General features: G+C 43.7%; 1 protein-coding gene across 3 annotated transcripts in view; it reads left to right on the forward strand.

Annotated features, from left to right (window-relative positions):
• The window catches only part of DLG1 (discs large MAGUK scaffold protein 1), a 390,639-nt gene that overhangs the window by 256,610 nt on the left and 120,790 nt on the right, over window positions 1–13,239 (forward strand). For all 3 annotated transcript variants that reach the window (XM_065410859.1, XM_065410860.1, XM_065410861.1), the window contains exon 12: window positions 9,347–9,473. In XM_065410859.1, coding sequence (XP_065266931.1) covers window positions 9,347–9,473 — 127 coding nt within the window. The remainder of the gene's footprint in view (window positions 1–9,346; window positions 9,474–13,239) is intronic.

Genomic DNA, 13,239 nt, shown 5'->3' on the forward strand with positions numbered 1-13,239 from the left:
GTGACAATTTTGTATTTTTATTTCTGATTTTGTAAGTACGTTTTTAAGTTAAGTGAAACTTGGGGCGTACACAAGACCAATCAGACTCCTGAATGGGGTACAGTAATCTGGAAAGGTTGAGAGCCACTGATCTAGTGCAATGGGGTTCTGGGCTATGACTGGGGCTCTTATGTGCTATGATAATACTACTACTAAAAGTAGTGCGCTGGAGCTTACCATGACTTTTCTGATGCTTGCACTCCCTCTCCATCTGCTTTAGTGTTGAACCACAGTACATGGTGGTGTGACTTGCAAGCGAGAACAAGCTACTTTTTAACTGGACAGAGGAACACATTTTATGAATTCCTTGTTCCTCCTCTTTGCACCAGGTTTTTTATCATTATTACTTAATATTTAATTTTTGATTGCAGTATCACCTTGCAGTCCCAGTCATGGTTCAGGGCCCCATTGTTCTAGGTATTGTACAAACACATAACAAAAAGACAGTCCCTGCCCCAAAGAATGTACGATCTAAAGGATTTGGCCAGCACTGATGTGGAATAATGAGACCCTGAGGTAAATAATGATTATAGTGTATGACAGCCAGTTTCAGTTGTTTTAAATCTTCATGATACATTTGTAAACATAAATATCTGTTTATTAACATTAACCCACAAAATTTGCTTGTGAAAATCAGATTTAAAAAAGTATATCTGAACAAACTTTTTAAAGAAAAACACCAGTTCAGCAAAGGCCATTTTAATTTTTGTATAAAAAGCCCCAACAGACTTACTAAAAGATGTGCATTATAATAGCTCTGTTTAAAAAACAAATGTAAATTCATTTGGGTGAAATGGAAAGATGTGTAGTATGTGAACAGTATATACAGAACTATTGCACAGAGAGTCACTTGTTAAAACACATTTGCCATTAATTGCAAACTAGCTGATGAAAATCCACATTTCCCTTTTTTTATGCTTTTCTAACCATCAGATTCTGAACTATGTAATTTTCCAATGAAAGTGAGTAAAGCAAAATAGAAACTTAATTTTCATATGCTATGGTTGATTTTAAAAAGCACTACTTGTTTTAACAAGAAAAATAGCAGACACATAGAAATCAAAACATGTAGACAGATACTAACATTGGGTAATGCAAGATAACATTTTTTTAATGCAGGAATAGCAAAATGTTCAATAAATTGCTTGTTGTTTGAAAACTAGATATGATTCTCTGTGAAGGAAACAAAGAAAAACTATCATCAGTGACTTCAAAATTAGTCACAGATACTTTTCAGTAACTCCTGTGTTTCTTACTAAAAATGTTCCCTATGTCTAGCAAGAATGTGGACATGTCTATTTTCCAGATTGAGTAATGGACGAGTAAAAAACATAGGGTGCTTATTTCTAAGGCACTTAGACCCAGCGCTTATTCACTGGAGCCTACCTGGCGCACATAAACATTTGTCAAATATCTGTATTTAGTTAGACCAGGGATCTCAAACTCAAATGACCAGGAGGGCCGCATGAGGACTAGTTCATTTGCCCGAGGGCCGCATCACTGACACACACACACCCCTCGCTGCCCCCGGCCCTGCCCCCACTCCACCCCTTCCATGAGGCCCTGCCCCTGCCCTGCCTCTTCCCACCCCTTCCCTGAAGTCCCCACCCCAACTCTGCCCCCTCCCTGCCCCCAGAGGTTGCAGGAGGGGTGTGGCGGGGGCTCAGGGCAGGGAATTGAGGTGCAGGGTGCGGCAGGGGGCTCAGGGCAGGGAGTTAGGGTGTGGGGTGCAGGAGGGGTGGGGGTACAGCAGGGGGTCAGTGTGCAGGGTGCAGCAGGGGGCTCAGGGCAGGGAGTTGGGGTGCGGGGTGCAGGAGGGAGTGCGGGGTGTAGCAGAGGGTTAGGGTTCAGGCAGGGGGCTCAGGGCAGGGGGTTGGGGTGTAGAAGGGGTGTGGGATGCAGCAGGGGGCTCAGGGCAGGTGGTTGGGGTTCAGGCAGGGGGCTCAGGGCAGGGAGTTGGGGGGCGGGGTGCAGGTTGGGGGGCGGCTCTGGCCCGGAGCCGCTTACCTAAAGCGGCTCCGGGATGGCAGCGGAGCACACGGGGGCCAGGGCAGGCTGCCTGCCTGCCCTGGCCCCGCGAAGCAGCTGGAACCATGTCCCTGTGGCCCCTGGGGGAGGGGGGATGGAGCTTGCCGCTCCTCCAGGTACCTCCTCCGAAGCTCCCATTGGCCACGGTTCCCCATTCCTGGCCAATGGGAGCTGCGGGGGAGGACGACACACGGAGCCCTCTGCTCTGCCCCCCCCCCCCCCCCCGGCCGCACGGACGTGATGCCAGCCGCTTCAGGGAGCGGCGCGGGGCTCGAGGTGGGCAATCCCGCAGGTGTAGTTTGCCCACCCCTGGCCTGGAGGTAGGCCGGGGCGGTGCGCGGGTCGCTTGACGGGCCGCAGCAAATAGCCCTGCGGGCCGCATGTTTGAGACCCCTGAGTTAGACCAATTGAGATAATTAATTATCTGCTGCTTTGAGATCCACACATGTAAATGCAGTAGGTAAGTGCAAAGTATTATTATTATTAGTCAGGTTTTTAGACAAGCTAAGGCTCAGGGGTTCAGTAACTTGACTAGGAGGAATCCTGGCATAGTGGTTCTAGAAATAAGCAGTGTGGGTTTGGTCTTGAGTCTCACATTTCATAGATTCCAAAGCCAGAAGAGACTATGGTGATCCTGTAGTCTTACCTCCTGTATAACATAGGCCATAGAACCTCCGCAGAACAACTCCTTTTAAACTAGAGCATATCTTTAAAATAATAACAATACAATCTGGATTTTAAAATGACCAGTGATGGAGAATCCCTTGCAACCCTTGGTAAATTGTTCCAATGGTTAATTACCCTCACTGTTGAAAATTTATGCCTTATTTGTGGAGCTGTTGATTAATCGCAATTAACTCACGCGATTAACTCAAAAAATTAATTGCGATTAATCGCAGCGTTAATCACACTGTTAAACAATAGAATACCAATTTAGCAAAGCTTTTGATACGGTCTCCCACAGTATTCTTGCCAGCAAGTTAAAGAAGCATGGACTATAAGGTGGATAGGTTTCAGAGTAGCAGCCGTGTTAGTCTGTTGCCGCAAAAAGAACAGGAGTACTTGTGGCACCTTAGAGACTTACAAATTCATTTGAGCATAAGCTTTCGTGGGCTACAGTCCACTTCATCGGATGCATAGAATGGAACACACAGAAAGAAGATATTTATACATACAGAGAACATGAAAAGGTGGAAGTAGCCATGCCAACTGTAAGAGGCCAATCAATTGAGATGAGCTATCATCAGCAGGAGAAAAAAAATTTTTGAAGTGATAATCAAGGTGACCCATTGAAGGTGTGAGGATAACTTAACATGGGGAAATAGATTCAATTAGTGTAATGACCCAACCATTCCCAGTCTCTGTTTAAACCGAAGTTAATTGTATCTAATTTGCATATTAATTCAAGTTCAGCAGTCTCTCTTTGGAGTCTGTTTTTGAAGTTTTTTTGTTGCAGAATTGCCACCTTCAAGTCTGTCACTGAGTGGTTAGAGAGGTTGAAGTGTTCTCCCACTGGTTTTTGAATGTCATGATTCCTGATGTCAGATTTGTGTCCATTTATTCTTTTGCGTAGAGATTGTCTTGTTTGGCCAATGTATATGGCAGAGGTGCATTGCTGGCACATGATGACATATATCACATTGGTAGATGTGCAGGTGAATGAGCCCCTGCTGCTGTGGCTGATGTGATTAGGTCCTATGATGGTGTCACTTGAATAGATATGTGGACAGAGTTGGCATCGGGCTTTGTTGCAAGGATAGGTTCCTGGATTAGTGTTTATGTTTTAAGAATGCTTGATAGAGATCTTGTAGGTGTTTATCTCTGTCTGAGGGATTGGAGCAAATGCGGTTGTATCTTAGAGCTTGGCTGTAGACAATGGATCGTGTGGTGTGTCCTGGATGGAAGCTGGAGGCATGTAGGTAAGTATAGCGGTCAGTAGGTTTCCGGTATAGGGTGGTGTTAACAATTTCCATCCCACCATCAGCCTAGACCAATCCACACAAGCGGTCCATTTCCTAGACACTACTGTGCTAATAAGCGATGGTCACATAAACACCACCAATTTCATTGGTGACCCCTAGTTCTTGTGTATGAAAAGGAGTAAATAACACTTCCTTATTTATTTTCTCCACACCAGTCATGATTTTATAGACCTCAGTCATATCCCCCCTTAGTTGTCTCTTTTCCAAGCTGAAAAGTCCCAGTCTTATTTATCTGTCCTCATGTGGAAGCTGTTCCATACCCCTAATTTTTGTTGCCCATTTTCTGTCTTATCTATCCCTTTCTAAATGATTCCCAACATTCTGTTCGCTTTTATGTCTGCCGCTGCACATTGAGTGGTTGTTTTCAGAGAACTATCCACAATGACTCCAAGATCTCTTTTTTGAGTGGTAACAGCTAATTTAGACTCCATCATTTTATATGTATAGTTGGATTATGTTTTCCAATGTGCATTACTTTGCATTTATCAACATTGAATTTAATTTGCCATTTTGTTGCCCAGTCACCCAGGTTTTGTGAGATCCCTTTGTAGCTCTTCACGGCTTTGGACGTAACTATCTTGAGTAGTTTTGTTTCAGCTGCAAATTTTACAACCTCGCTGTTTGCCCCTTTGTCCAGATCATTTATGAATATGTTGAATAGGACTGGTCCCAGTACAGACCCCTGGGGGGGGACTATCCTTCTCCATTCTGAAAACTGACCATTTATTCCTACCCTTTGTTTCCTATCTTTTAACCAGTTGCTGATCCATGAGAGGATCTTCCTTCTTATCCCATGACAGCTTACTTTACTTAAGAGCCTTTGATGAGGAACCTTGTCAAAAGCTCTAAGTACACTATATCCACTGGATCACCATTGTCAACATGCTTCTTAACCCCCTCAAAGAATTCTAGTAGATTGGTGAGGCACGATTTCCCTTTACGAAAACCATGTTCATCTGTGTGGCTGACAATTCTGTTCTTTACTATAGTTTCAACCAGTTTGCCCAGTACTGAAGTCAGGCTTACTGGCCTGTAATTGCCAGGATCACCTCTGGAGCCCTTTTTAAAAAATTGTCGTCACATTAGGTATACTGCAGTCATCTGGTATAGAAGCTGAGTTAAATGAAAGTTACATATGACAGTTTGCAGTTCTGCAGTTTCAGATTTGAGTTCCTTCAGAACTCTTGGGTGAATACCATCTGGTCCTGGTGACTTCTTATTAGTTTATCAATTTGTTCCAAAACCCCCTCTAATGACACCTCAGTCTGAGACAGTTCATCAGATTTGTCACCTAAAAAGAATGGCTCAAGTGTTGAAATCTCCCTCGCACCCTCAGACGTGAAGATGAATGCAAAGAATTCATTTAGTTTCTCTGCAATGGCCTTATTGTCCTTGAGTGCTCCTTTAGCATCTCGATCGTCCATCAGGCCCCACTGGTTGTTTAGCAGGTTTCCTGCTTCTGATGTAATTAAAAAAATGTTTGCTGTTACTTTTTGAGTCTTTGGCTAGCTGTTCTTCAAATTCTTTTTTGGCCTTCCTAATTATATTGTTACACTTCATTTGCCAGAGTTCATGCTCCTTTCTGTTTTCCTCAATAGGATTTAACTTACTCTTTTTAAAGGATGCTTTTTGTCTCTCACTTCTTCCTTTACTTTGCTGTTTAGCTATGGTGGAACTTTTTTGGTTCTCTCTGTTTTTTATTTGGGGTATACATTTAAGTTGAGTCTCTATTATGATGTCTTTAAAATGTTTCCATGCAGCTTGCAGGGATTTCACTTTTGGCACTGTGTCTTTTAATTTCTGTTTAACTTCCTCATTTTTGTGTAGTCCCCCTTTCTGAAATTAAATGCTACCATGGTGGGCTGCTGTGCTGTTTTCCCCACCACAGGGATGTTAAATTTAATTATATTGTGGTCACTATTACCAAGCGGTTCAGCTATAGTCATCTCTTTGACTGGATCCTGTGCTCCACTTAGTACTAAATCAAGAATTGCCCCTCTCATGCATTCCAGGACTAGCTGCTCCAAGAAGCAAACATTTAAGCAGTCATTTAAGGTATCTCTGCATCCCATCCTGAGGTGACATATACCCAGTCAATATGGGGATAATTGAAATCCCCCATTTTTATTGAGTTTTTTATTTTTATAGACTCTCTAATCTCCCTTAGCATTTCACAGTTTCTAGCACCATCCTGGTCAGGTGGTCGATAGTATATCCATACTGCTATATTCTTATTATTTAAGCATGGAATTACTATCCATAAAGTTTCTATGGTACAGTTTGCTTCATTTAAGATTCTTACTTTATTTGATTATAAGCTTTCTTTCACATATCGTGCCACTCCCCCACCAGCACAATCTGTTCTGTTCTTCCGATATATTTTGTACCCTGGTATTACTGTGTCCCATTGATTATCCTCATTCCACCAGGTTTCTGTGATGCTTATTATCATAGAATCATAGAATATCAGGGTTGGAAGGGACCTCAGGAGGTCATCTAGTCCAACCCCCTGCTCAAAGCAGGACCAATTCCCAACTAAATCATCCCAGCCAGGGCTTTGTCAAGCCGGGCCTTAAAAACCTCCAAAGAAGGAGACTCCACCACCTCCCTAGGTAACGCATTCCAGTGCTTCACCACCCTCCTAGTGAAAAAGTTTAATATTAATATCCTCATTTAATATGAGGCACTTTAGTTCACCCATCTTATTATTTAGACTTCTAGCATTTGTATATAAGCACTTTCAAAAATTGACACTTTTTAGCTATCTGCCATTACATGATGTAATTGAATGGGACTTTTTTTTATTTGACTGTTTCTCATCAGAGCCTACTGGTGTTTTATGTTCCATCCCCATCAGATCCTCCCCTAAGGGATATCTCTATCTGAACCACATGTTCCTCCACACCTGTCGGCGTTCCTCCAGCCCATAGTTTAAAAACTACTCTACTACCTTTTTAATTTTAAGTGCCAGCAATCTGGTTCCATTTTGGTTTAGTTGAAGCCCATCCTTCCTGTATAGGCTCCCCTTTTCCCAAAAGTTTCCCAAGTTCCTAATAAATCGAAACCACTCCTCCCTACTATAAGGTGGTTAGAAAGCTGGCTAGATCGTCGGGCTCAACGGGTAGTGATCAATGGCTCCATGTCTAGTTGGCAGCCGGTTTCAAGCAGAGTGCCCCAAGGGTCGATCCTGGGGCCGGTTTTGTTCAATATCTTCATTAATGATCTGGAGGATGGTGTGGACTGCACTCTCAGCAAGTTTGCAGATGACACTAACCTGGGAGGAGTGGTAGATACGCTGGAGGGTGGGGATAGGATACAGAGGGACCTAGACAAATTAGAGGATTGGGCCAAAAGAAACCTGATGAGATTCAACAAGGACAAGTGCAGAGTCCTGCACTTAGGATGGAAGAATCCCATGCACTGCTACAGGCTAGGGACCGAATGGCTAGGCAGCAGTTCTGCAGAAAAGGACCTAGGGGTTACAGTGGACAAGAACCTGGATATGAGTCAACAGTGTGCCCTTGTTGCCAAGAAGGCTAACGGCATTTTGGGCTGTATAAGTAGGGGCATTGCCAGCAGATCGAGGGACGTGATCGTTCCCCTCTATTCAACATTGGTGAGGCCTCATCTGGAGTACTGTGTCCAGTTTTGTGCCCCACACTGCAAGAAGGCTGTGGAAAAATTGGAAAGAGTCCAGCGGGGGGCAACAAAAATTATTAGGGGGCTGGAGCACATGACTTATGAGGAGAGGCTGCGGGAACTGGGATTGTTTAGTCTGCAGAAGAGAAGACTGAGGGGGGATTTGATAGCTGCTTTCAACTACCTAAAAGGGGTTCCAAAGAGGATGGATCTAGACTGTTCTCAGTGGTAGCAGATGACAGAACAAGGAGTAATGGTCTCAAGTTGCAGTGGGGGAGGTCTAGGTTGGATATTAGGAAACACTATTTCACTAGGACAGTGGTGAAACACTGGAATGGGTTACCTAGGGAGGTGGTGGAATCTCCTTCCTTAGAGGTTTTTAAGGTCAGGCTTGACAAAGCCCTGGCTGGGATGATTCTACACCATCATCTCATCTATGCATTGAGACCCTGCAGTTCTGCCTGTCTAACTGGCCCTGCGTGTGGAACTGGAAGCATTTCAGAGAATGCTACCATGGAGGTCTTGGACTTCAATCCCTTACCTAGCAGAATAAGATTGTTTGTTTTTCTAACAGCTGTGCTATAGCTCAGTCAGAGTGAATGTGTTTGATGCAGAAATCACTGCATGAGTGTCTCTGGCCTGCGCTAGGCAGGAAGTCAGACTAGATGATCATAATAGTCCCTTCGCACCTTAAAAATCTATGAATCTGTAAATACACCTCTACCCCGATATAACGCTGTCCTCGGGAGCCAAAAAATCTTACCATGTTATAGGTGAAACCGCGTTATATCGAACTTGCTTTGATCCACTGGAGTGCGCAGCCCCGCCCCCCTGGAGCACTGCTTTACCGCGTTATATCGAGGTAGAGGTGTATGTGGCAGCCGGTGCTGGCAGCATGGGTGAGATTTTCACACAGTGGATATAAAATGAATATGGGGGTGATTGATGCTCCCAATCCCACAGATGTCAGGAGCTGGACTAATTCCCCCTCCTTTTCTTGTGAATATGGCATCAGCTTCACCAAAGGAGGAGGCTGGATTTGCAGAGACCTACAGGCACTTGCACAAGGCCCGGGAATTGTCTCATGCAGTGGCTGTGCAGCATACCATGGTTTTGTTTAGGTCTGGAAATCAGGTTAGCCAGGTGGGCCTAGGAATGTTAGGATGCCCTGGATCTATGTACTGAAAGGGTGGGAAACTGGTGACAGCCTACAGCAGCAGTGGTCTTAAATCCTCACCTCTTTTCACTGCTCCCAGGACAGGTTGCTTTTAGATCTTAGGTTCAATAAAGTTATAGAAACTTGGCCAAAAAAGATAATTCCTGTCCTCACTGGTGCCTATTATTTGCAATGCTTGTTATTTAAAAAATAAATGCATAAATAAAAAAGACTGTTTGCAGTAATAGTCAAGCAAATTGACAATTATTTGACTTACTGATTTACATATTTGAGGAAGCAGTATGGGAAATTTGCATTAATCTGCTTAGCTTCCATGATGGCACAATATCCTAAACCTGAGACATTTTAAATAAACTATTAGACTGAAGAGAAACATGCGTTTGTTTTTAAAACAATGCCCTATAATACTATGTTTTACATTTGTACAGGTACTTTTACATTTTTTTTAAATCACCTAAACACTTTTATCTTTTATTTTAAGCTTATTCTCAGCCAGTGGATAACCATATCAGTCCAGCTACCTACTTGGCACAATCTTTGCCACCATCATCACCAGGAAGATATTCCCCAATTCCCAAGGGAATGATTGGAGATGACGAGATAACCAGGTAAGGCGGGTTAATCCAAGTTTAATTGATGAGTTCAGGTTAGTTAATCAGGAAAGTTAACATTTTATGTGTAAATGATCAAAATGTCAGTGTGTGATATTTCAAGAAATAAATGTAAATCTAAAAATATTTTTATACTAGTGAATATTTTCATAAGACCTATAAATTGTTTTGCTGATTTATTCTAGTTGTGCTTAGTAATACTGCTTTGGTTGTGTCCATACTGATTGCATTCAGCCTAAAGTATACAAGGCCCCCCTCTCCAAAACTGGATCATATACTGTGCCCACTTAGTATGTGGTTTCCACTATGGAATTAAGATGGCACTGCTTTTAGTGTACCATTCACCCTGCTGCATTGCCAAGTCACGTAGTGAGCTGACTGAATTTCTCACTATATTGGCATTGGAAATGCAGAGATTGATTATGTTGAATTTGCATGTAGATGATGAATTTTCTGAAGCAGCTCAAGATTTCATGGCCATCATGATGACTGTGGGCTTATCCCAGATAGGTACTGGCTCAACTCAGACAGCTGGCCACACTTAAGATTTGGGTTTTGGGTTGGAACTGGAGGCTCGATGGTTGGTTGGTTGATTGTATTACCATAGCACCTGGGCACTGGATAAACACAGAACAAAAAGACAGTCACTGTCCCTAGAAAGCTTACATTTGTCATAAAGTGATCGTCCCTCCTGTGTTTGAGGTTGGGGTTCATCTGTCCTATCAGGGTGAGGGAGCTGTTCTAATGGTCTACTCTCAAAGATTAATGGACCCAAAAAGGTTCCAGAGTGTTCTGAGGGTGAATCTTGTTCCACCAACAGCGTTTTTCAAATGCGGCCACTGTGGCCGCAAGCAGCTGCCAGGGGCTTTTCTTGCAGCCACAGCCTCCTAGGGAGGGGAAGCTGTGGCCCCCCCGGGGTCACCTGGAGGGGTTGGGCCCTGCTCCCCTCTGGAGCCACAGACACCAGAGGAGCAGACAGCCAGTGTGAGTTCCCCACCTTCCTGGGGCTTGTGGGGCTCAAGCTTCTGGCTTCAGCCCTGCGGGGGGTGAGCGGCAGGCTCCAGGGTTTCAAGCGCAGCAGCAGACTCTGGGCTCACCACATCCTGATCATGCCCCGTCCCTGCTGCCTCCCTACCAACCTCCCCATCCAAGGCTTAATTTGTCACCCGGCTTGACAGGGCTTAGTAAGTCTACTGTGAAAAGTGATATTTGTATGTTTGTTAATATCACTTTTCACTGCCTCCCAGCTAGCTAGCAAGTCTGCTGCAGTGAAAAGTGATATTAACAAACATACAAATATAACTTTTTCACAGCAGCAGACTTACTAGCTAGCAAGGATAAAAAAAAACCGCAACCAAAAAAGCAAGAGAAAGAACAACAACAACAAAAGACAATAACATGCAAAGCACCTTATTTGTGTTTCTATTATGTTTAGGTCCAGTAAAGAATAGAAACAACTGTACATTATTTTTATTATTGAGTCTGGGGGAAAAAACCCTGAGTAAAGCAATCAGTATGATTTGAGCATGTATATGTGCATATTAATTTGTTTTTCCTAAAGTTAGTTAAGTATGTTAGGAAAAATTGTCATAGCAGCCACCATCAAGAGTTGGTGGCCGCACTCTGAGGCCACCAAAAGATTTGTTGTGAGACCCCCTAACAGACCAATCCCTCAGTAGTTTGGTAGAACATTATTGTACTTTTTTATCCTGCAGCTTTGAAGAAGTGGCCTGTAGATGCCCTTTTTGCCAACATCATTTTCACAGGTCACTCTGGTGTACAGATGATATGCAACAAATGAGGCAAGAAGGAAGAGGGCTAGAACACTGGTGGTGGAAATGTCGTGCAGAGGCTGATCAGCTGCACCATAAATATTTTTAACTTTTATGTTGTGGCTGTGCAGAAGGCAAAGAAAAAGTTATTTTTCTCCAACATAGAAGCCGCAAAAGCTCAGGCAGCAGATTTGTTTCAGGTGGCAGGACTGGTAAATCCTGACTGTCTCAGCTCAGTTGAGTCCTTCCCACTTGTAATTCTGCAAACAAAATGGATCAGATTAAGAGCAGGAGGTCTGCTTCTGTGGTGGAAGAGCAAGGGCTTGAGAGAACAAGATCCTCATATTCAGTAAAAGAGTTTGTCACTGATATTTGCTGATGTATTGTTGGTGTTGAGAGACCTTCGTCACACAACCTGTGCTTTGAATCCAACCTTCTTGGCTGATGAAGGTTAGTGGGGATGTACTGGGTCCCTTACTTGTGGAGACTGGCAACTCTTGCTTTAAAAGGGGTAGGCTTCTTATTGCTTTGAAGGATGCATTAGTGTGGTATTTGCTTGAGAAGTCATTGCTTGATGGTAACAATCAAGCTAATTATCAACCTGTATCCCATCTTCCCTTGGGTAAGATTGTGGAGAAGATTGTAGCAAGACAACTCTCCCAGTATCCATGTGCCTTGGATCTTGTTGACCCTTGTCAATGGGGATATACACCTGGCTGTGGCCCAGAGACTGTGCTGGTTGAAGATCAGCTGTTCATGCTGGTGGTATAAAATCGATCCGCTGCCTTCAATACAGTTGAGCCCAAAGTTTTGCTGTCTCACTTGTGGACTCTGGCAGAAGTGGATGGGGCTGTTCTTTGATGGCTTGGTTCTTTTATTTCTGAGAGATCTCAGTGAGTAGTGATGGGCAATTGCGCCTCCTCCCAAAGTCCCCAGTTGTGGTGTTCCGGTGGTTGCCATGATACCTCCTGTTCAATGTATATGTGAGACCATTAGGAGGGTTAGTAAGAAGGCATGGAGTGCCATGTTTTCAGTATGCTGATTAGAGCCAACTTGGATGATGTGGTTCAGCACGTTAAGCAGTGTCTAGCTGAAATTGGTGTGTGGGTGAGCGTGAAGTGGTTGAGGCTCAACCCAGACAAGACTGAAGTGATGGTGAGTTGGGGGAAGTAACTAGAAGAGTTGGCAGAGGTAATAATAGTCCCTTTGACTGAAGGAGTATGTCTGCTGTTAATTACGAAGGTTTTCAATTTAGGGGTGATAGACCCCCATCTGCTGTTTTTACAGGCATGTAACCAGTCAACTTTTTACCATCTGGCAAGAAGATTAAGACCCTTCCTTTTGGGTGCAGACCTTGCCACTGTTGTTCATGCATTTGTTACTACACGTTGGAGTTGTTGCAATGTGCTGTACATGGAGCTACATGTTGAAACTAGTTGGAGACCTAAGCTGGTGGAGAACGCAGCAACTTGCTTACTGACTGCAGATTGCTCCATTGACCTCTGGATGGAGTTTAAGGGGTTGGTTATGATCTGTAAACGCCTAAATGGTCTGGAACTGGACTACCTGATGCCCTGCCCCACTCTAACTCGATCCTCCTGGTTATAAATCTACTAGAATTCTTTGAGGGGGTCAACAAGCATGTGGGCAAGGGGGATCAAGTGAATATAGTGTACTTAGATTTTCAGAAAGCCTCTCACAAGGTCTCTCAAAGGCTCTTAAGCAAAGTAAGCTGTCATGGGTTAAGAGGAAAGGTGCTCTCATGGATTGGTAACTGGTTAAAAAATAGGAAACAAAGGGTAGGAATAAATGGTCAGTTTTCAGAATGGAGAGAGGTAAATAGTGATGTTACCCAGAGGTCTGTACTGGGCCCAGTCCTATTCAATGTATTCATAAATGATCTGGAAAAAGGGGTAAACAGTGAGGTGGCAAAATGTACAGACAATACAAAACTACTGGAGATAGTTAAGTCCCAGGCAGACTGTGAAGAG

Source organism: Emys orbicularis, chromosome 9, assembly GCF_028017835.1.
Source record: "Emys orbicularis isolate rEmyOrb1 chromosome 9, rEmyOrb1.hap1, whole genome shotgun sequence".
NCBI lineage: Eukaryota > Metazoa > Chordata > Testudines > Emydidae > Emys > Emys orbicularis.